Raw genomic sequence first — 27,954 nt, 5'->3', positions numbered from 1 at the left:
GACTACAATTGGTTATATTCTTTTTTTGTTGTTTTTGTTGTTTTCATTTACCAGTTTATTGCCATCCACTAGTTATAACCCTGAAAGAAGAAAGGGCAGACTGAATGAGAGAGATATTCTAGAGAAGATCAATAACATTTATTTGACTTAAAAGTTTACCAAAATTGGGCTTCCCTGGTGGCTCAAATGGTAAAGTGTCTGCCTGTAATGTGGGAGTCCTGGGTTCGATCCCTGGGTCGGGAAGATCCCCTGGAGAAGGAAATGGCAACTCATTCTAATACTCTTGCCTGGAAAATTCCGTGGATGGAGGAGCCTGGTAGGCTACAGTCCATGGGGTTGCAAAGAGTTGGACATGACTGAGCAACTTCACTGGTTCACTGGTTCCCAAAGTTAGGAATAGATAGCTTTGCATCTTCTAGTACTGTCACTAAGGAAAAATTAACTGACAGGCAGTGATAATATGATACAGTAGCAGGAAAAAAGCAAGGGTAATCCAGGACTGGATAAGTCTTTGAATGATCACGGTTTATTTGTATTATGAGTTGGCATCTTTCTGTTGGGTAGGTGTCTATTTCTGAGATAACTTTGCAATTATCAAGTCTGAAGATGTTCAATACTTGTATTAAACATTAATTAATTAAGCAGTAATTTTGTGAGGTACTTCAGGATTAATGTAGACTTGATTCAGGAAAATTTAGTCATGATTGACAAAAATAGGTACAACACAATATCTAAAAGTAGATAACTGCAGTACATGAAGGCAGAGGTTATGAACACATTAAAATTTATATATTTATATGTGTGTGTGTGTATATATATATGTATGTATATATCCTGTCTAATGGAAATTGAAAAAAAATTTGTGTTGTGAGAAGGAAATCTAAATTGTAAACACTCTGCATTTAATATAATATTTTGGTAAACAGTGACAGTATTTTATCAAAATTTAAAATTAAGGAGAAAATCAGTTGCTAAAATATTAAGGTATTTTAGAGGATCATTATTGAAAAGTTTTCTTAAATTGCTTTTTGGAATTATCCTTGAGGATAATCTTGTGACAAGCCTTGTGATCCTGTCGTGGGTATTTATACAGAGGTGAGCAGACCATCATGAGGTTTTTTGTTTGTTTTCTGAGCCACTTTTTTCCTCTGTGTGACACTAGTAGAACCGCACTTGATTCCTCCTAATTCTTTTTAGGAAAATCCCAGGCAAGCATGCTTAACTAAGGAAGTTAAGCTTCCTGTGCTACCACTGACAGAACGCTAGATCAGAAGTCAAAAATTAAGCCCACTCTGGAAGCTGTCAATTTAGGCCTAAGTTTTTTGATACTGTGAGCAGATTTATTTGTATGTTCTCTCAAATCCCTTTTCTAAATATTTTTTTGTAGCTTATACAGAACCATTTTGGCCTTGGTAGGGTTTATGGTCATAAAGTACATATATTAAGTATAATATTTTTTGCATTAAGTAAAGTGTATGTATATGTGTTATGCAAAAGAGATGGAAAAGTAGAGAATTACTGAGATTTTCAGAATTTACCAGGATGGAAAATAGTTTGTGATGGATATTTATTTTCAGAGTTATGCTGTATATAAATTCTAGGATAACAGTCATGTACTCTTAGATAGAAGGAACTTCTGTGATCTAAGATCAGAGAACAAGATAAACTTGAACCCTGCCTTTTTGTCATGGACTTTCACTTGTAGTAATGGACATGGGAAACAAGCAAGATATTTACAAATTGTGGTATATGCTATGAAGAAAAAGAAAGTCTTTAGAGGAGAGGGAGCAAGAAAATGAGTATATTCAGGAACTGAGATCTGAATGTTGAAAAGAAGTTAGACAAAGACCAGGCAGGTAGAAGGAAGGTAAACCACCCTGAGGTGGAAAAAGATTGATATGCCCAAGGAACAGAAAAAAGGGTAATATAGGGGCAGGAGCCATTTGAAGGGATGAAAGACTAGCTTGAGATGAGTTTGAGGGCGTTGACATTGGTAAGAAATTGAGATTTTGTTCCAAGTTCATGAGGAAACTATTGAAGGGACTTAATATCAGGGAAAATTACTTGGTATAATAAACACTTTTAAAAGATCACTTTTGTCTTTGTGTGGAAAGGAGTTATAGAGGGGAGCAAGAATGGAAGTGATCAGAGTATAAGCAATCATGTAGGAGAGAGATTATGTTAGTTTAGGTAAGTGCAGTAGCATTCAATCAAGATGGAAGAAGTGAAAGGAACTGGTATGTATTTTGCAGATAGGACTGACTGATGGGTCTGTGTATGGGAGGTAAGGGAAATATTCTCAAATAATAAAGATTTAAAAAAATAATATTTAAAATTAGTCTGTTAAAACATAATATTTAATACCAGTGTTTTATATGATAAGATATTTTGTTGACAGTTTTATCATTTTTGTTTTATTTTGTTCTTTTTTGTTTTGTTTTTAGGCTTATGCATCTGGATGTGACATTGTTATACTGGGAAGTGATTTTGAAAGACTGCAAATAATCCCAGGCGCTAAACATGGAAATATTCAAGTAGGATGTGTAGATTGTTCAATGCAACAAGGCAAGGTTTGTAATCTTGTGGTAATATGAGATTTGTTTTGAGTATGGTTTTTGTCAGTATAGTCTCTGAAGTATCATTTCCTTTTGAATTAGAGACTTACTGTGTTTCCAAGATAATGTAGCTACAGATTTCTTTGTCTCTCTAGATGTACCCTAGAGAACAGAATTCCTGAATTAAATGTATCTTAGAGACTGTCAAGAATTCTATTCTTGTATAATCTTGAATAGCACAATTTTCTCCATGAGTTGCCAGATATAATATTTATTGCCTGTGGAGTAGATGTAAAGCTTACTTATTTCAAAATTTATTGGAATGAAGGAAAGGAATAACAATAAACTTCAGTCTATTTAGAAATAAACTCCTGAAAAGAAATTATTGTTAGAGTCCTACTTTGTCTTTAAACAGGTGGTTATCTCCTTATAACTTTGGGATAAACCTTGTAAAAAAAATCAACATAAACACTATAATTTTTTAAGTTATTTATTCCAAGTCTTTAAAAGTGAAAAATTTAATCAACTGCTATTTACATATGAAAAAAAATTACCTTGAAAGTGAAACAGCAGCAAAAACAAAAGAAATGGGTTATATGATTTTACATCAGGTTAAATATGGTTTCTATGTAGTACCAGAGTTGGGAGAGTTATAACTTATAAACAGTATAGTATAGAGCTTAATATAGCACCATATAGGCATAGTTGACCAAGCCTAGATACAGTTGTAGCTAGACTAGGCTGAACTTGGCAAATGTAATTTTTTTTGCTAGGTACTTAAAGTATATTGTTTGACTCTGTGATACTGTTAGAACGTTTTGTGTGAGAAATCAAAATGGTCCCAACCTTATTTTTAATCTAATCATTCCTAGTAAAATTGCCATTCTGAAAAGTTATGTCTTCAGACCTAGCTTAAAGATATTCATGATAAAGTCATTTCAACTCTTGTAGTCTGCCTGTTTTTTTGCACTGCTGGTTTTTGTTTTGTTATTCATATACCCCTTCCTTTCAGTAGAGTTGCAGGTGTCTTATCTGTCTTTTTTTTTTGTTCATGTCTTTCATTCTTGCTATGCTACAAAAATGATTTTTATTATGGAATGCCAAAAATCCCTGAAACTTTTTTCCTTTCTCTTCATTTTTGCTTGATCTCCTAGTTCTGTAGTTCTGTAATCTTAATTGTATGAAAGCTCACTTCTACCATCTAGATTCACATGAGGCTTGTTAATGTTGGAAATCTAATTTTAGTAATTTCCAATGTGAATTATCATTTTGGAATAAGCTGTACTATGGGCTTCTCTGGTGGCTGAGATGGTAAAGAATCTGCCTACAATGCGGGAGACCTGGGTTCAATCCCTGGATCAGGAAGATGTGCTGGAGAAGGGGATGGCCACCCACTCCAGTGTTCTTGCCTGGAGAATTCCACGGACAGAGGAGCTTGGTGGGTTACTATATTACATGAAATCCAGGTTAGAATAAAGAGGTCATTTGGTTGTATAATCATTCTGATAAAGGGTACATTTCCTTTGTTTTACGGATAGTATCAGTATAATCAAATGATTCCTTAAGATACCAAGATGAAAATTTATATGTTTTGGTGTTTGGGACTTCTGTTTAACTTTTAGAAGGAAGTGCTTTGATACCATAGGCATCAATATTTTATCATTACTGTTTTTATCTTTGTAGTACTACCAGATTAGTTTTCCTAAGAAAATTTATCTGCCTTTGACTTGTTATCATTTGCTTTAAACTGTTCTTAATTTCCCATTACTCTAGAAAAGTTTAAGTTGTTCACCTTGGTTTGAGACTTTCTTTAACCCACTCACACCTACCTTTTTGGTCTCATGTTCGTTATTCTCTTTTCTGGCTGGGCTGATGGTCAGTCACCTCCCAACATACTTTTCTTCTTTTAATATTTACACTTGTATTCATACTGTGCCCTGTTTCTGAAATTGCACTTGATCTTAGCCAAAAGGCTTAGAAGCGATGTTTCTGAAATTGAACACTCATTCAGTTCGAAATCCTAGCCACACATAAAGGCACAAACTAAACACTCCTGGATGAACTCAGTGTAGATGATTTCTGTATTCTCAGAACTCCTCAGAACACTTAAAAATATCCACTCCCACATGTATGTTATACCCTCATTTCTTACTCTTCTTCACTAGGTTATATGTTCTTATTTTTATTCCTGATCATTCATTCTACCTATATATCTGATTTCTGATATTTTAATATTCTTCATTTGTGACTCACTCAGGCTGCAGTTGTAGCTACTTAATAAAACAGAGCCAGCAAGGTTTATTTTTCATTGATTAAGGGGTAAATTTTAAAGATACGCAAATAAAATAGAATATTGAAAAAGTATACTTCTTGAAGAGTTAACAAAGGAATGGATCTAAGTTTTATCTCCAATAAGTTAAATATACATGACAGAATTGTGAACTTTTGAGGACAGATAACCTAAAAACTGATTTTAAGTCATCAAATTCCATAAGGAATACATCAATGCATTTTCTTATGTGAGGAAGAGAATTAACACTTAGTGTTCTTTACCAGATGCTTTACAGATGTTACTTCAACCCTCAGTTCTACTAGGAAGATAATGTAATGCATATTGTAAATATAGATAGGGAAACTGAGGTTCAAAGAGATTACCTTGCTGGTATACAGTAAGTGACAGTGCTGGGGATTCTGACCCAGATATGGTGACCCTCAAAACTGACTTTCTCAAGTATTGGTGAAAGAAATTTTGTGTTGAATATTTTGTAAGTTACACTATTCATTTCCTTTGCTCTTTTGATTCATAAGTAACAACATATTTATAAGTTTTCTTTCTTTTTTCTTTTTAAAAGATTGCAGCATCCTATGGAAATGTTATTTCTGTTTTTGAACCAGTTAACCTACCGAAGCAAAAGAAAAATTTGGTCAGTAATTTATCTTTTTCTATTAGAAATGGAAATGTGTATTAAAAGAACATTTTTAAGAGTATAAAATTAGAGTGATTGTCACATAAATCGTTATTAATTGTACACTGTAATTAAAGACAACATGCTAAATACTGCTTCCTTCTTTAAAATGTGTAAATGTTTCATTGAAGTAGAATTATACTAAATTGTGCTTACTAAATTATCTTTAAATGCTTTTTTTTCCCCGTCTGTCATTTTTTTTCTTTTATTAAGTATTTGAAGTCAACAACTTGAAATTTGTCAGTTACTTTATTAATAGTGGCAAACATCTTTGTCCAGTCATATGTGGCACTTGTTTTTTGTTTGTATGATCTTCTTTCGTATAGCTTTTTTCTTTGTATATTTTGTTCTTAAAGTGACAAGTTTTGATTGCAAAATCTTAACATACCCCTTGGACTTAATTACTTGCCCTTATTAAATCATGTAATAATTGTTAGTGGGTCAGTGAATGTTTTTTCTTTATAAGGAATAGTTCTGAATGTTGCTTAAAACAATAGTTTATAAATGTTGAGGTTATGTTGTAGATTTTTTGTGTGTTTTGATACCCTTAAATATAGCAGACCAGGGTATTTTACTCACCTCTACTGAAGGTTAAACTACTGATTTTAACTGTGAAAGAGGATCAGCATAGTGTGGTCTAACGAACATTGTAGTAGGAGTCATAGAAATGGTTTATTTATCTGCTGCTCTTTAGCTGTTTGATATTAAGCAAGTCAGCCTTAAAAGGCTCTTTGCTCAATTCCAAAATTGTTTAACATCTATTTATTCTTGATTTCAAAGACTGGGAATGTGTTAAATGTGAAAAATTAAACTGTTAATAATAGATTTATCTTATATATTTTTTAATAGTTTTCATTTCATTTTCACTTAGCTTATTAATATCTTACAAATTCCCTCTGACTTAGTTGGGCAGCTGTTATTTCTTTTTTATAAATAAGGCAGCAGAGGTTCAAAAATATGTGACTTGAGCAATGAAACAGCAGTTGAGCCATAGATCTAAGAGTGAAACTAGTTGTCTTGATCTCTAGGTGTGAGCATTCTTTTTCCTTACCTTGTGTTAATGAAAAATATTTTCTCTAGGTTAATTGATGTCCATTTAAAACTTTCATGGAAGGAGAATCCACACTTCTCTCGTTTCTGTTTGTGTTTATATTATCATCTATGAATCCAGTGTTAGAGGCTCTCATACCCTTAGGAATTAGTAGTTAATAGTACTAAAAACATATTTTATAGGTAGTTGTTCCTTCTAAACCACTGTATTTCAAATGCTAGTCAATAAATATTTGTTGAATGAAATAACTGACTTTAAAAAATCAGTTTGTTATGTTAAAATGCCTTTACTTATAAGAGTAGAATTGAATTTCAGTTATAACCCTTGTACTAGTTATAATCATTTAATATAATAATCTGAAAAATTCAATAAGAAGAGGCTGGTTTATTGGTAGCAACTCTGAGTTTGCAAAGAGGGCAAGGGAAAAAAGCCTGATGAATAAAGGGAAAACTGGATCAAATGGAAAAATTGTTAACTTGAAGATTCTCAAAATCTTTAATTCCAAGATATAGTATCAGAGAATCTTTAAAGCCTCATAAAAATATTATTTTATTTGTACATTCTGGAATATTCTGTTAAGATGGTAGTTCTTCATAAGAGGTGCGCTTCAGAATCACTAGTTGATAGTGTGTCCAGGTCCTCCTCTGGGGAATTGTAAATCTGTACCTGTGGGATTGTGCCTGCATACTTGTACATCTAGTTGTAGAGGGAGTCTTCTGATGATTAAGAACCATTCCTGCAAAATGTGCTTAGTTGCTCAGTTGTATCTGACTCTTTGTGACCCTGTGGACTGTAGCCCTCCAGGCTCTATCCATGGTGATTCTCCAGGCAAGAATACTGGAGTGGGTTGCCATGCCCTCTTCCAGGAAATCTTCCCAACCCAGGGATTGAATCTAGGTCTCCTGCATCGCAGGTGAATTCTTTACTGTCTGAGGCACCAGGGAAGCCCACATAGTTTTTCAGGTGACCACAGCAGGTCACCTGTATCAAAATCACTTGGAGATGTTGGTTTAAAGTACAGATTCCTGTGCCCAGTCCTGGACCTTTTGAATCTGAACATTTGGACATGGGTCTTGAGAGTCTTGAGTTTTTAGTAAACCATCTCACATTATTTTCATACCAAAGTATAGGAACCACTACACTCAGAGAGTATTTATGAGTCTCAATCTAGTAGAGGTTAGAGAAGTCAACTTAGTAGGCCACAACCTGACTTTAAAAGAAAATGGAAGAGAATAGAAATGTTAAGAGTTCATCACATGTATTAAGAGTACACTTAGATTGCATTTATGTGTATGCATATGTGTGTTCCGGGTTACAGTGCAATGTGTATTTCTTACTGGTTTGTGGGTTAAAAAAGTTTGAAAAATACTGCTTTAAGGGATGAAAAACCTTTATATAAGAGCAGTGTTAACCTCTCTTATTCTGAATCTTCACACTTAACCATATGCCCTCAGGTAAAGGTGAAACACTAAAAGAGGAGGAATCTTCAGATAGCAGAGACACATTTAAAATTAAACCTTTGTAGCTATAATAATAATAAAGTAATAATAGTAACTTTAAATTTTGAGGTTAATACATATATTGTCCTAGTTGGCAGATACTTATTGATTGTCTAAATATAGTAAAGACAGACTTTTGGACCTTCCAGGAATGGATATGCTCTCATTGATCTCCATCACATACACTTTATTTTTCTTGACTAGACTGAACATTTTATTCTCTTCAAATATGACTCAGTGCTCAATTATACCTCAAAGAATGAGTACATGTATTATTAAAAATAATTAGTGTCAGTGTATACACTTGACAGAACAGATGCCAGTAATAGACTAAATGACCTTTTTCTCAAATTTTAGGAATTATATAGTCAGTGGCAGAAAAGTGGCCAATTTTTTCTGGACTCCATAGCACACAATATAACTTGGGATCCTGCAGGTAAGAAAAGAAGGATTAACTGAAATAATACTTGCTTTTTTGTTTACTTTCATGTATTTCAGTTCTGCTTTGTGTGAAATGATAGAGAACACAAAAGTAAGTAAAACAAGTTGTGCAGTTTTAGAGCTTATACTGAAATGAGGAAAATATGCACCATAATAGTGTCCAGCTGTTGTAGGAATATGTGTTGTTTTGGGAAGCAGACACTAATTGTCTCTGGAGAATCAAAGATTCATTGAAGGGGAGCCTTTTGACATGAGAGTAGATGGACTTTGATAGGGTGGGGATAGGTTGAAAGTGAAAGTGTTAGTCACTTTTGTGTCCAATTCTTTGTGACCCTGTGGTCTGTAGCCTGCCAAGCTCCTCTGTCCATGGAGTTCGCCAGGCAAGAATACCGAAGTGGGTTGCTATCCCTTCTTCAGGGGATCTTTGCGACCCAGTCGGAACCCTGGCCTCCTGCATTGCAGGCGGATTCTTGACCATCTGAGCCACCAGGCAGCAGGGATAGGTTGAGGATGGAAAAAACAAGTGAGTTCTAAGAAGAGAGAACGTGTATATGTGTCACGCATCTATTTCTGCATGAAGACAGTCCTCAAGCAGTTTTTACCAGTTTACCAGAGTGAGCAAAGGAACAGAGAAAGCAAGCGTAGGATATGTTCTGGTACTGCTTAGTACTTCATTGTGCCTGGAGTGAGTCTGGTGAAGAGATAAGAATACAGCAGATGGAAGGCCTTTACAGCCATGTAAATAATTAAATAACTTAATTCTTTTAAATTGTACAAAATGTATAGGCTTTTGAAAGCGGCTAGTGGCAAACTAAGATTTATGATTTTGCCAGATTTTTCTGGTAGCAGTGTCTTAGAATGATCAGAGACAAGAGGAACAGGAAGGTAAATATTGTATTTTAATTACCTTTGCAAAGTGCATTCACAGTCGTCTGAATGAGAAATAACTGGTTTCAGTGCCTTTATCATTGTAGGTGCTCAGTTCATAGTGAGTGACTGATGAAAGGAATACACAGATGTGAGATGCAGTTATGTATAGTAGGTAAAATGGCTGAGAAGAAAGTGTTAATTTAGAATACAAAGTTCAGAACCTTGTGAAATTATTTTAGAAGATAAAGAGATTATTTCAGATTTTAAAAATTCACAATGTTTTAAAATATTTTATCTCATGAGGTTAATGCTTGCTAGCTGGCATCTTGTATGTGTATTTTATACATATAGTGAGAAGAGTAAAAATTTAACCTAGATTCAAATCTGGCATTTAGTAGGGCACTTTATATTTATTTAACTCTACTATGTATAAGGTTCCTCATGTCCAGTTTATGTCTATTGTCCTCATATAATTATTAATACTGCCATCTTTTATTTTCACAAGTGTTCCTGTTTAGATGATAAATTATATGGTTATTCTGTGATAGCACTACAATTTATTGTAATTATTTATTTTATTAGACAAGGTCTTAGATTCTATTTTATTCAGTAATTTATCTGGGGCCCATCATATATTAAACTGTCAATAAATGTTTATATATATGAGTAGAAGTTTTGTGATCATGAGCAGATTACTTAACATATCAAGAATGGTTAACTATGAATGTACTTGATGCTTTCTATAAAAAGGTATTTTAGTACTTACCTATAAAAAATATTGTTAGCAAGTGAACTGGATACTGGAAGTCTCTTATGAATAACTATAATAAACACATTTTTTATTTGAAGTGAGTGTTCTTTAGTAATGACTCAGTAGTTGCTTGGAATTTCTGTACCTGTGGTCTGTAAGTACTAATGCTTCAGAAGGTAGTATTGATATTATTGTTGATATTGATAGTATTTTAGTTCCTTTGAAATCATCGTTACAAAGTTCTGTTAGAAGATAACTACTTATTTTCTTAACATATCTTCTAGTGACTTGCCAATAGTTCATGATGGTTATCTTTTAAATCATGATTTAGTTAAAATTCACAGCAAATTTTCTTATTTTTCTTTTTATAATCAAGAGTTTAAAATTTAGAGGTTTGGTTCAGAAATGGGTTATTATTGTAATATATATTTGAGAGCTGTTATTGTTTTTTCAGATGAACTTTGTAACTATTTATAAACAGATTTAGAATATATTGAGTGAAATATTAGTATTTTAGTTTTGATGAATATACCTTATTAGTATATGCCAGGCACTGGATATAAAGAGTATTTTTCAAGTGATGCTAGTAAACTGACTGTAGTACCTTTGTATTGCCACCAGACCCACCATTGCATCTTGCTTAAATCCTAAGATTTACTATTTTAGACTTAATGCTTTTTTTTCTCCTCCTGTGATAGCCACACCTCTGTCCTTTCTATTCAAATCAATGTATTATACTATATACCCTACCTACTTTTGTTCCATTCTGTAACTAAAGTGAATTATTTTGCATTCTATATTAATTTATTAATTTTGGGGAATACCTTAATTTCACCCTTAGTTTTTATGTTAAAGAAAACTTATCAAAATTGAATTCACAGATACTGAGAAGTCAGAGGTAGTGGGTGGAGAAGGGTGGGGTTGGGGAGAGTAGATGAAATAGGTGAAGGTTATGAGTTATGAAATAAATCCTGGTATGTAATGCATGACATGGTAACTATGCTTAGTTCTGTACTGTGTATTTGAACCGTTGCAGAGAAAGAGTAAATCTTAAAAGTTCTCATCACAAGAAAAAAAAATTGTAACCATATGTGTTGATGAATGTTAACTAGACTTACTGTGGTAGTCATTTCACACTATACACAAATATTGAATCATTGTGTTATAACCTGAAAGTAATATAATGGTACATGTCAATTATATCGCTGCAAAAAAAGAACAGGTGTGTTTGTTGGTAAGCTCAACAGTGGAATAATAACCATATTTAAATGGAATGCCTTGTTAGCACTGTCTGGGCTGTTTTTATCCATCTATGAGACTTTCCACCTAATTGCTACTGTTTGTTGAGCTTCTGCTAAGTGCCTAGCCTGTGCCAGATACATTATATATATAATAGCTAATTCTTACAACAACTCTACATAAATTTCTAATTTTATAGGTGAGAAAACTGAGGCTCAGAAGTTGCCCAACTTGACCCAATTCACATAACTAATTAAGTACCTTAGTTGGCATTTGGACACAGGGATTTCCTGTTTAAAGTCAGGGTTTTGCCACAGACTCGCTTTTTAAGTAAAGTGATCTTTCCAGAGAGATACAAATCCGTAGTCTTCAGTTGCCAAGATGAATGCCTTATTTATTGTCAGCTTTTTGGCCAAAGTTTGTACTTTTTGTTTTCTTTGTTTGACAAAACAATCTTCTAACCGGTTATCCAAGTCGTATAGTTGGGATCTATCCTTGAAAGCTCTTGTATCTCTCTATTTTTCTTTGGTATCAAGCCTTGAAAATTCTGTTTTTTTGAAATGGCTTTCAAATCCGTGCTTATTACTTTAATATTTGATTCAGTTCCTCATGATTTCCCATCTATATGTATTATAGTCATTTAACCAGGTTTCCCAGCATCTTATATTTTTCCTAATCTTGTCTGTCTCTAGAATTATAGAGAATATTTACCCTTCTTTGTGTATTGGGGTTTTGAAAGTATGGTGAAAATTATGGGTTATCTCTGGAAAAATGCACATGGTATACCTATAACTTTTGCATGTATGTTATTGGAGGAGGTTTATATGCCTCTTCACGTCTATCTATTGACACCCCCCTCCCAGCTGAGACCCCTTTTTGTAGAATACAGATCCACTCTGCAAACTATCCCTCCATATAAAATCTTTTAACTCCCAGCTGCTTGTAACAAACTAAACTCCTTACAAACCTCAAAAATGCTTCACAATATGATGGCTTTTTTTCCCCCCAACCTTACTTCTTTTCTTATGTCTACTACGTGCTTTATGCCTTAACCATAAGGAGATTATGAAGCATTCTCTGGAATATATTTCAACTCACATGTTTTCATGTTCTGTTCATAACATTTCTCTACTGGAATGTGAACCCATCAGGAAAAAGGACAGTGTCTCATTTGTCATTGTATTGCCAGTGCCTAGCACAGTGCCTCTTACAAAGATGATGCTCATTAAATGTTTGTTGAAGGAGAGATTACAAGATCTGTTCCCCTTTCTGTCTAAGCTTCTTCAATAAAGTTAAAATATAGCCTTACTCCCTCATAACCCAAATCTCTTTTTATTTGACTTTTTTAAAAAGTTGTATTCTTTATAGTATTATATGAAACTCTTGAGCATGTAACTTAAGTCACTAATTAACCTAAATGATTATTGGTGCATGATACATATTTTTTCAGGTAATCGTCTTTTAACTGGTTCCAGCTGTTTGCAACTCTGGTCCAATGCTAACTTGGAGAAGCCAGCTGAAGATGCAAATCCAGATAAAACAGATCTTAACTTTGGGGATTGGAGATGCATTTGGCAGTGCAAGTAAGCAGTTAATTAGGGGGTTAAACCAATAAACCTATTTCATATGGTCTTATTATATTATAAATGAATTTTAGTTTGTATAAAAGCATACTAACATAAAAAGTATTGATTTTTTTATAATCATGGCATACCTTTTCTTATATATAGAACAGTCACCATTTCCCATGCTCTGCTGATGCTTTTTTTTTTTTTAAGTTGTTGAATAAAACACATAGGAAGAAACAGAAATGTGTAAGGCCCATAAGAGCATTCTAAAGTATACAAAAGGAAGACAAAGATACCTTTCATACTTTTGACTGAATTTTCCTGTTGTGAAGAAGTAAATTTTTCCCAAATTAATCTATATGTTGAATATCACTCTTATCAAAATCTCATTGGAATTTCTACTTGTGAGTGGAGTCCAGAATTTTAAAAGGACACATACGGCAAGAAAAGGAAAATTCTGAAAGAAGAATGAAGACATACAATATAGTAAAACTAATTATAAAGCTACAACAGATCAAGCCGTTTGTTGTTGATACAGGAATGGATAGATTAGGATCCAGGGTTAGACCCAAGTACACAGAGATTTAGTATGTAAGGTGGCATTTTACATCAGTAAGGCAACTTACTAGCTCTGTGGAGGAGAAAGCAAAGTTAGAATCTCTTTCATACTTGGCACAAAAACAAATTTAAAAGGAAGAAAAAGCAGTATGTATACAGCAAAAAACATTTAGATGAAAATATCAGTAAATTTTCATATTTTAATACTGCCGTGTCTGGTATGATAGCAACTAGCCACATCTCACTTGAGCACTTGAAATATGGCTAGACTGAACTGAGATGTCCTAAAAGTATAAAATACACACTGGATTTCAAAAGTTTTAAAAGAATGTGAAAGTCATACTGAGTTTTAGTTGATTACATACTGAAATGATAATGCTTTTGATATATTGGATTAAGTAAAATATAATTAATTTCACCTGTTTCTTTTACTTTTTTTAAATGTCACTATTGAAAAAAAATTGTGTATTGAGCTATTGTCATTTGTGTGCTATCACTATTGGATGAAAAGTGCTATTTTAGAGTTGTGGAAATTTTTCTAAGTATGACACCACACAAAAAGAAAAGGAAAAAATTAATAGTTTTGGGTATCAATAAAAATCTTTTGTGAAGCAAAAAGACTGTAAGGAAAAAAAACCAAAACCTTAATGGGAAATATATGCAATTTTGGGTTAATGCCATTTTTAAAAGGAGGTTTTAAAAATTAATTCGAAGGTAGTAGATATTTCAGAAGTAAACAAAAATGGACAATGAGAAAAATGTTTTGAGAAATTTTTTTTAAGTATTATATGCAAATAAAGAGCAGCATATTGAGTTGACTGACCTCATTCAAAAATCATGAAATGCAAAATATCCATAAAGAAAAGAATTAATAATATCTATTACTAGTGAGTGAGTAGAGAAAAGATACTCTATAATTAATATATACTGTTAATAAGAGCATAAAATTAGTATTATACTTTATGGAAGTATGAGTCATTTGGCTTAATTTTTCTTATGTTCTTTAGATAGCAAGTCCAAATTTCTTTCATTCCAACAAATATTTGTTGAGTGCTTATCATATTCCAGGCAGTGGTAAAAGTGCTTAGAATATAGCCATGAACGGATGGTTGGAGATAGACAATATACCAGTAAATCGGTATGACAGGATATAAGGAAGGGCATTCTTCCTGAGTCAGTTTTATGTGAAGCACTTGTTTAGTTGCTGAGTTGTGTCCATCTCTTCTTGAGACCCCATGAACTGTAGCCCACTAGGCTCCTCTGTCTATGGTATTTCCAAGGCAAGAATATTGGAGTGGGTTGTCATTTACTTCTCCAGGGGATCTTCCCAACCCAGTATCTTCTGCGTTGGCAGAGGGATTCTTCACCACTGAGTCACCTATCAGATACCAAAGTCAGAGTAAGGCACATTTCCTGTATATAGAATTTACAAAGGAGATTTCAAAGGAGCTAGTTCTATGTTTTTTTTTGCACCCCATAGTCAGATCATGGGTATTAAAAAGGGTTTAAATATAGAGAGGAAATAGGATTTCGCAAAAAAGATAATTCTTTAGAAAGAGCTATGGCTTTGCTTATAAGATTGCAGGGAGAGAAGAGCAAAGAAGTGCTGTAGTGCAGTCACTGCAGATCTGGTAAGGAGCTTCTTGGGTTGAACTGAGAATTTGAAATGTATTTCATACATTTGGAAGAGGGAGAGAATCTTAAGTTAAAAAACAGAGTTATACAGAGTCCTAGTAACTTGGACTAGACATACTCATTTATTTGAAGTAGTTTATTATTTAAGTAAACAATTAAGCCTTGGACTGGAAACTATGCAAGTTTTATTCTAGGATCAACTGAAGACTGTTCCTTAGAAGAAATGGAATAGCCATCATAGTCAACAAAAGAGTCCGAAATGCAGTACTTGGATGCAATCTCAAAAACGACAGAATGATCTCTGTTCGTTTCCAAGGCAAACCATTCAGTATCACAGTAATCCAAGTCCATGCCCCAACCAGTAATGCTGAAGAAGCTGAAGTTGAATGGTTCTATGAAGACCAACAAGACCTTTTAGAACTAACACCCAAAAAAGATGTCCTTTTCATTATAGGGGACAGGAATGCATAAGTAGGAAGTCAAGAAGCACCTGGAGTAACAGGCAAATTTGGCCTTGGAATACAGAATGAAGCGGGGCAAAGGCTAATAGTTTTGCCAAGAGAACACACTGGTCATAGCAAACACCCTCTTCCAAAAACACAAGAGAAGACTCTACACATGGACATCTCCAGATGGCTAACACTGACATCAGATTGATTATTTTCTTTGCAGCCAAAGATGGAGAAGCTCTATACAGTCAGGAAAAACAAGACCGGGAGCTGACTGTGGCTTGGATCATGAACTCCTTATTGCCAAATTCAGACTTAAATTGAAGAAAGTGGGGGAAACCACTATACCATTCAAGTATGATCTAAATCAAATCCCTTATGGTTATACAGTGGAAGTGAGAAAGGAACTAGATCTGATAGATTTAAGGAACTAGATCTGATAGAGTGTCTGATGAACTATGGATGGAGGTTTGTAACATTGTACAGGAAACATGGATCAAGACCATCCCCAAGAAAAAGAAATGCAAAAAAGCAAAATGGCTGTCTGAGGATGCCTTACAAATAGCTGTGAAAAGAAGAGAAGCAAAAGGCAAAGGAGAAAAGGAAAGATATACCCATTTGAATGCAGAGTTCCAAAGAATAGCAAGGAGAGATAAGAAAGCCTTCCTCATGATCAATGCAAAGAAATAGAGGAAATCAATAGAATGGGAAAGACTAGAGATCTCTTCAAGAAAATTAGAGATACCAAGGGAACATTTCATGCAAAGATGGGCTCAATAAAGGAAAGAAATGGTATGGACCTAACAGAAGCAGAAGATATTAAAAAAAGGTGGCAAGAATACACAGAAGAACTGTACAAAAAAGATCTTCACCACCCAGATAATCACAATGGTGTGATCACTCACCTAGAGTCAGACATCCTGGAATGTAAAGTCAAGTGGGCCTTAGGAAGCATCACTATGAACAAAGCTAGTAGAGGTGATGGAATTCCAGTTGAGCTATTTCAGACACTAAAGGATGATGCTGTGAAAGTGCTGCACTCAATATGCCAGAAAATCTGGAAAACTCAGCAGTGGCCACAAGCCTGGAAAAGGTCAGTTTTCATTCCAGTTCCAAAGAAAGGCAATGCCAAAGAATGCTCAAACTTCCACACAATTGCACTCATCTCATATGCTAGTACAGTAATGCTTAAAGTTCTCCAAGCCAGGCTTCAGCAATATGTGAACTGTGAACTTCCAGATGTTCAAGTTGGTTTTAGAAACAGCAGAGGAACCAGAGATCAAATTGCCAACGTCCAGTGTATCATTGAAAAGGCAAGTGAGTTCCAGAAAAACATCTACTTCCTCTTTATTGACTATGCCAAAGCCTTTGACTGTGTGGATCACAGTAAACTGGAACATTCTGAAAGAGATCGGCATACCAAACCACCTGACCTGCCTCTTGAGAAACCAGTATGTATGCAGGTCAGGAAGCAACAGTTAGATCTGGACGTGGAACTACAGACTGGTTCCAAATAGGAAAAGGAGTTTGTCAAGATTGTATTTTGTCACCCTGCTTATTTAACTTATATGCAGAGTACATCATGAGAAATGCTGGGGTGGAAGAAGTACAAGCTGGAATCAAGATTGCTGGGAGAAATATCAATAACCTGATACGCAGATGACACCACCCTTATGGCAGAAAGTGAAGAAGAACTAAAGAGGCTCTTGATGAAGTTGAAAGAGGAGAATGAAAAAGCTGGCTTAAAGCTCAACATTCAGAACACTAAGATCATGGCATTTGGTCCCATTACTTCATGGCAAATAGATGGGGAAACAGTGGCTAACTTTATTTTTGGGGGCTCCTAAATCACTGCAGATGGTGACTGCAGCCATGAAATTAAAAGATGCTTCCTCCTTGGAAGGAAAGTTATGACCAACCTAGATAGCATATTTAAAGCAGAGACATTACTTTGTCAACAAAGGTCTGTCTAGTCGATGCTGTGGTTTTTCCCGTAGTCATATATGGATGTGAGAGTTGGACTATAAAGAAAGATGAGCACTGAAGAATTGATGCTTTTGAACTGTGGTGTTGGAGAAGACTCTTGAGAGTCCCTTGGACTGCAAGGAGGTCCAACCAGTCCATCCTAAAGGAGATCAGTCCTGAGTGTTCATTGGAAGGACTGATGTTGAAGCTGAAACTCCCCAATAGTTTGGCTACCTCATGGGAAGAGCTGACTTTTTTGAAAAGACCCTGGGAAAGACTTAGGGCAGAAGGAGAAGGGAACGACAGAGGATGAGATGGTTGGATGGCATCACCGACTCAATGGACATGAGTTTGGGTAAACTCCGGGAGTTGATGATGGACAGGGAGGCCTGGAGTGCTGCAGTTCATGGGGTTGCGAAGAGTCGGACATGACTGAGCAACTGAACTGAACTGAACAACTGAAATTTACACTAACTGGAATACATTTAAAAGTTGAGCTTGATTATAGTTCATTTGTGGTACATTTAAAAAATCTACTTATACCTGTTAGATGAAGACTAATAGGTACGATAGAGAATAAGTAGGATGGGAGAAGAGGAGTAGAGCTGACGTTGAGTATAGATATGAAGGAAGTAAGTTATGTGTGCATATCTTTTGGAGGAGGAAACTAGTGCAAGACCCTGAGGTAAAACTGCATGTCACCTTGTGGCTGGAGGAAAGTGAACATAGTGAGGAGTGATGGAGAAATGATCAAGAGTCAGAAGGCAGCTTATAGGTTATTGTGAGGCTTTTGCATTTTAATTTTGAGTGAGTTTGGAAGCTGTTGAGGGTTTTGAGCAGAGCGTGAAATCTGATTCCCATTTAAGAGTATTGCTTTAGATATTGCTTTAAGAAAAAACTTTTGGGGCAACACAGTCACAATCATGAAGACCAGGAATTTTTTTTTAACTTTTTTTTTGTATTGGGGTATAGCTGATTAACAAACCATGTCATGATAGTTTCAGGTGAACAGTGAAGGGACTCAGCCATACAAATACATGTATCCATTCTCCCCCTAACTCCGCTCCCATCCAGGCTGCCATACAACATTGAGCAGAGTTCCATGTGCCATATAGTAGGTTCTTGTTGGTTAACTGCTTTAAATATAGCAGTGTAAGACCAAGCACTTTTAATTATTTGTTTTAAAGATATCTTTAAGATTAACCAGATACATAAAAATGTGTGTTCAAAACTGTTCACTGTACCACTTAATATTCAGTTCAGTTCAATCACTCAGGCATGTCTGACTCTTTGCGACCCCATGAACCACAGCACGCCAGGCCTCCCTGTCCATCACCAACTCCTGGAGTCCACCCAAACCCATGCCCATTGAGTCAGTGATACCATCCAACCATCTCATCCTCTGTCATCCCCTTCTCCTCCTGCCCTCAATCTTTCCCAGCATCAGGGTCTTTTCATATGAGTCAGCTCTTCGCATCAGGTGGCCAAGTATTGGAGTTTCAAAGTATCAGAACTTAATGTTCATGACATATTTTAAAATAAATATTACAGAGCAAATTGTAAAAAGTTTCCATCTTCTTCCCCACAACCTCCCACAGAAAGTAGACGGAGAGGTAGAGTGGAAAGAGATCTGGAAGTCAGCGTATTAACATGTTACTAGTGATTTTGCATGGAAATGGTTGTTGTGGTTTTGGTGAAGCTATAGATGATTTTATTTTCTTCTTTTCAGCCATTTATATCATTATTTTCTGTTTGGTATTTATAATAAAGTCAGAGTGAAGAAGTTTTTTTTATTTGAAATTGAACTATGACGGAATTCCTCTTTGGCTTGCTTTACAAACAAGTTTAGTGTGACTCTATCTAAGCATGAACTTGGGTAAAAAAAAGGAAAGTAATGTTAGTGAGAAATATCTTGAGATCAGTATTTCCTGAAAGGCAGAAGGAAAGGTGATGAGGGAAATGAGCTGAAACTCCTTGAGGAAGGAAAGACAAATATGCACCAAGTATGTTGATGAAATTGGAAGGCCGAATCCATAGTGGTTGGAAGTCTCTCATTAACACACACATAATCTTCAACTGTGCAAATGCTGCCTTAAGGCAGAATTCATTATAAAATACTGATTTATTGTTCTTGTAAATGTATGTTGGAATGTAAGTATCCATAGCTCCAAAAATTAGATTTCCAGGTTAAAAAATGAAACTCTTCTTTCTCATATTCTAAAGGAATGAGACCTATGACTCTTCTGTCTTTTTTTTTTTTTAATTAGTTGGAGGCCAATTACTTTACAATATTGTAGTGGGCTTTGTCATACATTGACATGAATCAGCCATGGATTTACATGTGTTCCCCATCCCGATCCCCCCTCCCACCTCCCTCTCCGCCTGATCCCTCTGGGTCTTCCCAGTGCACCAGGCCCGAGCACTTCTTCTGTCTTAAGCTTTAAAGAATGACAAGTCATACCTTATATGATTCTTATGCATAGATATTTTTACATTGAAAATTTTTATATTTAATATTGTTTTCTATTTCTAATTTATGAGATATACTTAAAAGTAAGTGTCAAACTTATGTTATCATATTTTGTATTTAAAGCAGATTACTGAATATAGTTTAGAGAAGTAATGTTGCGTTCTCTCGTTTAATTTTCCTTGAAAATTATGCCTTGTCTATTTAATTTACAGAACTGCTTCCCAAGTTCATTTAATGAAATTTTCACCAGATGGAGAATTTTTTGCCACTGCTGGGAAGGTAATTTGTGAAAATACTATTATCAAGTTGTGTTTATGGTGTATTTTGAAATATCAAAAAAAATTAACTTGCTTCATTATTTATGTTGCAAACATTTTCTGTTAAATATGTTAAAAAGCCAAAATTGGCTAAATAGTATTATGTCAAAGGGCAATATGATATAATTGAAACAGCTTAGGTCAAAGGTAGATCTGGGTATGTTTGCCATTTATCAACTTTTTGATCTTTAGCAAGTAGTTAATTACTTTGATCCTTGGTTTTCTCATGTATAGACTAAGGATGATAATACCTACTTCATAGGTCATGGATCATCGGGTTAGTTTATAGACAGTGTATATAAAGTGGCACAGTATCTTGGATATAGTATACTGTCAGTAATAAACTATAACTGTTATTTATGTTATCTTCTAGCTGACAGCTGTATTAGACTGTATTTATAGTCAAAGAATTTACAGACTTTCTAGAAGGACATTTGTAACTTTTCTTTGTTATTACCTGTTGATTTCAGAACAGTGAATTCCCTTAAATTTTAATTATTTTAAATCATTGGTTCACAGAGCACTTTACATAAAACTAATAGTCTGAAGTTACTGTTCCCATGACTCAACTCTGCAGACTAAGAATACGAGATATGTCTTAAATTCCTAGTGAGGTATTTTCTCCTAAAATTGTTTTAGGAGGAAACTAGAACTGTTTAGTCTGATTGACTTCAGTCAGTGTCAGGAATGTAATTAGTAGCTTAAGAGCAGAGCCTGGTACATGCTAATGTCTCATTCTTGCTTTCCTTCCCAGATTAGGAGATGCAATTTTGATTGTGCTTAGAATATTTTATATAGTGGTAGTTGCTAACTAGTTATTATCTTTTTGTTTGAACATTCATATGACAATCTATAAAAAATGTTTTATAAAATTAGCAGTATTTTGAAGTCTACTAATGGTAATGCTTTCTTATTTAATATTTGGCTAAGTGAGAAAATGAACCCTTCATCTTTAGGTCTTTCCTGAATGACTCTATTTTCCATATCAAATGGTAGCTAGCATTTTCCTTGAACCAACCTTTGCAAAATACACACATTCACATACCGTAATTCTCAAAGAACAGTTAAGGAATGCTGGTTAGAAAAGTATCAGAATCAGAGATTTTCTTAATTTTTCCATGCCCAACCCCTCCTCATATCCCTAGGTTCCTTTATTTGGGAAGAAAAATCTTACCTTTGGTATTTGATTTAACCTTTAATTCTGATCTGGATGTTTTTCTGTTTCTGTTTTTCCACCCTCTTAGGATGACTGTCTTTTAAAGGTATGGTATAATGTAGAAAACTGGCGGACATCTGTTACCTCTCCAGATAAAAATTCAGAAAAACAATCTGAAGGAGAAACTGACTTTTCTTTTGTATATCTGGCCCATCCTCGAGCTGTAAATGGATTTTCCTGGCGTAAAACAAGCAAATATATGCCTAGGTCAGTGGATTAGTCATTTTTCCCATGTATTAAGAGAACGTCATCTTTGTGACTTTGACAACTTTTCTCATTTTGAGAATCCATTGCTATAGGGTTTTTGCCCATGAAGATTCAAGTAGTACTAGATAGCTCCTGGACTGCAAGACTATGGCTGTGAGTTAACTATATATGATACTTAAGAGGAGAGCCATGTGAAAGGATAATTTACCTTTAGATCAAATATCTTAAAGTGCCAGAGTTGTGCATCTTTTTCTTTCATTTCTTTCATCTTTTAATCATTCTCCAAATTTCTGTTTGCATCAACTTTTTCACATTTCACTGTCTTTATCTTGTCCCTTTCTACGTGTATCCACTGTGTTTTTTTTTTTTTTTTGTAACTAAAAACAAAACAAGCTTTATTGAGAGTGTATACCATGAGATCTCAAATATTTCTTTAACTGCCTGCAGCATCTTTGAGGAAAAGTACATGGACTAATAGATTATGATGTCCTAAACTAGGTATTAATTTAACCTACACATGCATGCACAAACAAACCTGTTAGTACTTCATTTGTTTCCTATAGTCTTTGCCAGACTTGATATCCTGTTGAATTTTGCATATACTTAGTAAGTTACAGAGGTATTGTATTACTTAATTATAGGTAGAAATCCCTTTTCGTTCCACATGGCCATCTTCAATTTGGCCACACTATGGATCAATACAGTTTTCCCCTTATCTTTTTGTCATCTGAGAATGTCTTAAGCTGATCCATTATATCATACTTAGATCATTTGTTAACTTTAGTTTTGCTCTTCTGAGCCAGCAGAGTAAACCTAGACTTTTAAAAAAAATTATTTTATATTAAACATTCTTTTTAGAGAAGTTTAAGCTTTATAGCAAAGTTGAGGGGAGGGTACAGAGATTTTCCATATAAGCCTTTTTTCCACACATGCACAACCACCTGCTTTATCAATATCCTCCACCAGAGTGGTTCATTTGTTACAGTTGATGCTTACATCAACACATTATTGTCACCTAAAGTCCATAATTTACATTGTGATTCACTCTTGGTGTTGTACATTCTGTAGATTTGGACACAGATCCACATATAATGTATGTATGACAGCATACATACATCATTGTTATACCTAGATCTTTTGAACAGTTTTTTAGTGTGATAGTTACCATTCTTCTTACCTCTCTCCTCCAGTCTAACAGAGCATGAGAGTAGGACACTCTCGGTACATGCATGGTTCTTCTGTTAGAAGTGTGTTTCACTGTTTTGAGCTAAAGGAGAGTGGTGTGGACAATCTATATTGTTAGCAGAAGCACCCTCAGTCCACCTTTACTTTGAGAACTATTACTTTAGTACTTCTGAGACCATTGCCCACACGTATAAATATGTGTCTAGAATAGAATGAGCCATGATGTGTGTGTGCTCAGTTGTGTCTGACTCTTTGCGACTCCAGGGACTGTAGCCCACTAGGCTCCTCTATCTATAGGATTTTCCAGGCAAGAATACTGGAATGGGTTGCCATTTCTTTCTCCAGGACATCTTTCCAACCCCGGGATTGAACCCGTGTCTCCTACACTGCAGATGTATTCTTTACCACTGAGCCAGTGGGGAAGCCCCGAGCTATGACATACGTAAAGTAAAAAGAGCTGTCTTCACAAACCGTTAACCCTTTAGAGCTATCAGAAGTTTGCAGTATTCTGAAGGTTGAGTTCTTACGATATTCCAGGTATTTTCACATGCAGCTAATAAGAGCACCAGAATACTAAGAATTATGAAATATTGTATATTTTGAGAGAGGACAGTCACATCTGCTTCTGACACAGTTTACTCACTGTTGGCAAAAGTGATCATGGTGGAGGCAGAGGCAGGTACCTTAAACTGGGGCGTTAAGAATACTTGACAGCAAAAAACATATTAATTTCCCCCCCTACTTATTTTATCTCTTTTATCAACTAAATTCTACAGCATAAGGAACTGTGGTGTAGAACGAGACTTTTCTGTTAGTTGTGGTTTCTTGGCAAGGTTTCCAGAATTTCACTTTCAGATCTATTAAAAAACAAACTAATCTCCTTTAGTTCTTTTAGTTTTCATGTTTCTTTCACCAGCTGCCTGAAGATTTATAGTAGGAAGGCTGACCCTTTCTCATCAGAGTGAAAGAGATGCCATCAAAGACCATTGTCCTTTCTGATCCGGCATCTTAAAATTAAGATGTTCAACCAAATGATGATTCTTCACACAAAGTGTCTGCTAGCTTGGGAGGAAAAATGGGGACGTGCTTGTAATGAGCATATACAAGCACTTCCCTGTTAATTAAAAATGATGAATGTAGGACAGATTGGGAGATTTGGTTATTTTTCCCACAAAACCTTCAGAAGTTGGTTTTACATAACAAGCTTTAGAACCATCTTAGCCTCTTGTTGCCTCAAGCTAGGACCACTGTTGCAGACACTTACCCACCATACCGTTGCCCTGTATAAGATCATTCCTCTGTATATATAATTTTTGGGTGGAGGGGGAGGTGTACCTGAATATCATGTGCTTATTGAAGAGAGAATAAGATACCTTGATGAAGAAGTGAGAAAGGGAGATATGGCCTGAGCAATGCCTCAGATACATCAGGATATTTCTTCTATGCCATGCTTATATTACCAGCCAGCTGTTTACACTATTTGTAAAGGTTTGGTGTTCTGAAGAGCATCATCTGTGGTCGAATCCGTGTCCATGCTTCTGAGTTGTGCACCTTTCTAGCTTGCTTTGTTGGTCTTGTCTGAGTTCGTATGCCTCTCTTGATTGCTGTCTGTTCAACTCTTTAGTCTCCTATCTTCTGCTCTTTCTTTGTAAGCCTCCCATTCTGCCATTTACTGATGGGTCACTATGAACCTTGCACTTTCCATATTGCCTTTTTGTATTTTCTTCTGTTTCTGTTACATTTTATATTACTGCCACTGTCTGTGTGTATGTAAATGTACTAGAGAGAAATAGAAGGAGAGCAGGAAAAGGTCAGAGGGAGACAGAGAAAAAAGGGGAAGAAAATTGAAGGAAAAAGAGGAGGGAGAGGCACAATGGTGAGAAAAGGAAGGAGAAACAGAGAGTTTGGAAAGATAAGAAGAGGCCCTAGGAGGAGGGTACCAATGAGAGGTAGGAGAGGTGGAAAGGGAGGGTGGTTTGGAGAGGCTAAGAAGCAGAGAATTGTAGGAGCAGGCAGAGGCTGGGAAGCCCAGAGAGTGGATGGAAACGGGAAAGAAGTAGGGGAGTAGAGGTAGAAGGGGAGGGGCAGGGAGGGGGGTGTAGGACAGGGGAGGAATCTGAAGGCCAGAGCTGCCAAGACAGAACGTGCTGTTCTCCCGGCTCTTCCCCTGTGCTTTTGTTCTTTTATAAAATCGGATAGATATGTTTTAAAAAGTGACTACTATAGGATATTTTAATGTAATTTCTTTTTCTTTAACTTACCAAGTTACTTGATAGAAACCTTCTACTGGTTTTTCTTTTTTTAATCAGTTAGATATGTTTGAATAAGTGTCTTTTACAGGATATTGTAACTTTAAAAGAAAAATTTGCTGAGTTAACAAAGACTGTCAGTCAATAGAAAGGTAGTTTTCATTAATAGAATTCCAGCTTTTGAGCTCTCGATGCGTATGGAATTTGTTAACATATATGTAATTGTTTTGTTATTATTTTGTGGGGTGGCAAGACAGTAATTCACTGAAAGTCAAAAATGACTGAGGAAGGAGATGGCTAATACTTAACGAATTTTTCTGTTCTTGCACTTGACTGCTTTGGGCATATGTTAGGCAAAGACACAGTAAGTGTACTAGTTACTATAGCTTGTTAGTGACAAGTATCCATATACCTTTACAGGAAGTAAAAATGAAGCATTGTGAAATAATTTAAATAAATATCCACTGAATAAATCAGAAAATCTGAATAGAAGATGCCAGGTTTTTTCCTTGTTATTAACTGAGGGAGTATGATATGATCTCAGTTTTTGTTCTTTAGATGTAAGAATCTTGGATTACTGAAACAGGAACTACTGAGTTCTAGGCAGAAAAGAAATGGATTAGCAAGTGTTTGCAGTGATGAAATCAAATACCCTACTCAGTTTTAATGGTTTTGCCTATGTTGCATAAATGTACATTGACATTTTTTTCATTGATACCTTAGTTGTCTACATTTAAATAATTATAGGAAAAAAAAAAGAAAAAAAAAAGAAAAAAAAATAATTATAGAAACATTGTGGAATATGATACTGTGGGAAATTTATATTTTTGCTTCTAAAATCCTTTTATTCCTTAGGGCTTCTGTATGTAATGTACTGTTGACTTGCTGCAAAGATAACATATGTCGTCTTTGGGTAGAGACATTTTTACCAAATGATTGTTTGCTCTACGGAGGTGACTGCAACCATTGGACTGAACCAATTAATTTAACAAATAACATCAAGAGAAACGTTTCCAGTAAAGAACGAGTTCAAAATGCTTCAGATGTAAGTGTTTTTGTTAGATGTTTTTCCTGTATGTTTTAATATCTTTTGTACAAGGCCTTTTTGTAACATTCATCTTAATATTCAAAGTCACAGATAGCTATGAAAAAATATATGTCTTAGGAAATCAGTTCTCGGAAAATTTTCAGTATTTTTTTTTTTGTCTAGCGTGAAACTGCCTATAATTACAAAGTTAACCTTAGGTTAACTGATGATATCAAAAGGATGATCATACTTAACTTACCTGATATAACATAAAGTAAATTAAGATCTGAGAATGCAAAAATTTGACTGTACAAATAATTTATTATTTTTCTTTCTTTAGGACTTGGGGTGTTTGTCCTGTCATGATTACAGGAATGATTAGTTTATCAGATTGTGTTCTATGTTTATTATCGTTCAAACCTCCAAGAACTTGAATTACTATTGTATGCCAAAACTAAAGTCAGTTTTTGATGTTGGGGCTGATTAAACATAGACTAGTAACATGGATTCTTGAAAATAAGAAAGTGACCTAAAATTGATTTATCTTTGAATGTTTTATATGTTTATGGAAATACTGTTTCTCAAATTTAGATCATATTGCTAGTGGCATAGAATATAATTAAGTATGTATTGTATAGAGACTCAACCAATGGTTATATATAATAGTTGAAAGAAGTCCTTGACTAGAAATCACTTTCAGGTGATGTTGTGTTCTGTATAAAGTATTGTGTCATATGAAATATGAGAACAACAGTATTTGCTTTGTCTGTCTTATGGATCAAATGAGGTGATCGCAGTGAAAGTGATTTGTAAACTATGAAATATCATCCTAATGAATGGTGGTAATATTATTCAGTGCTTTGTGGTCATAGGGAGTTACCTGTGGATACAAAGAGAACTGCCATTTTCCACAGATGCATGGCAAACTTTTTTTAAATTAAGAAAATATTAAATCATAATGTAACATATTGTGTGATGGTTTAAAGAAGAGTTGGGCAGTTAAAAGTTAAAAGCTTATTTCAGGTTTCACGTTTGTTGTACAAAAACACTGTAAGGTACTTGTACATATAGGCTTACCCGAAATAGGAGCGTCTGACAATCATTATATAACCTATATGCTTATAACAAAACAGATGTTAGTTTTACTTTGTTTTGCATTGTTTCACATTGTTTTTATTCTTATAGGTAAATCTGAAATTTTTTCGTAGAGGCCGGAGATCGCTTGCGCTTGTAGCACATACTGGATACCTGCCGCATCAACAAGACCCTCACCACGTTCACAGGAACACGCCACTGCACGCCAATGCACTATGCCACTTTCATATTGCAGCCAGCATCAACCCAGCCACAGGTGATAAAGTGCTGTTCAGATCATGTTTTTCAGATTAAGTAGATTGATTTTTATGACCAATAAGTTATACTATACTTATTGAGTAAGTAAAAAATTGTAGGTGATTTTCTTAGCTAACTTTTCATTATAGCCAGTTCACTGATGATAGAAAAAGTTTTTGTTTACTTGCTTGCTTCTTAAGGCTGTGATTTGGTCTGTAATTTTAGATCGTGATAAGTCATTGAGATGTTCTGTATTAGTTTATTCAAAAGTTGAGATTTGAACTAATACTTAACAAAGAAGTTAACACCTCAGAATTATAATTACTGTATAGTTGCTCATATGAAACCAGTCTGTTTTGTAGTTAAGCTTTTGGAGCTATTTCAGAAGTAGGGTGGAAATATTG

At 34.9% G+C, this 27,954-nt stretch overlaps 1 protein-coding gene across 7 annotated transcripts in view; it reads left to right on the top strand.

The window, feature by feature from the left end:
* Positions 1–27,954, top strand: part of DMXL1 (Dmx like 1) — a 125,010-nt gene that overhangs the window by 9,238 nt on the left and 87,818 nt on the right. For all 7 annotated transcript variants that reach the window (XM_070465133.1, XM_070465132.1, XM_070465131.1 and 4 more), the window contains exons 2-9: positions 2,445–2,570; positions 5,408–5,479; positions 8,429–8,507; positions 12,823–12,955; positions 20,230–20,296; positions 21,579–21,757; positions 26,047–26,236; positions 27,404–27,569. In XM_070465133.1, coding sequence (XP_070321234.1) covers positions 2,445–2,570; positions 5,408–5,479; positions 8,429–8,507; positions 12,823–12,955; positions 20,230–20,296; positions 21,579–21,757; positions 26,047–26,236; positions 27,404–27,569 — 1,012 coding nt within the window. The remainder of the gene's footprint in view (positions 1–2,444; positions 2,571–5,407; positions 5,480–8,428; positions 8,508–12,822; positions 12,956–20,229; positions 20,297–21,578; positions 21,758–26,046; positions 26,237–27,403; positions 27,570–27,954) is intronic.

The sequence above is a fragment of the Odocoileus virginianus genome, chromosome 3 (assembly GCF_023699985.2).
Source record: "Odocoileus virginianus isolate 20LAN1187 ecotype Illinois chromosome 3, Ovbor_1.2, whole genome shotgun sequence".
Lineage (NCBI taxonomy): Eukaryota > Metazoa > Chordata > Mammalia > Artiodactyla > Cervidae > Odocoileus > Odocoileus virginianus.
This window is presented reverse-complemented; position numbering and strand designations above follow the sequence as displayed.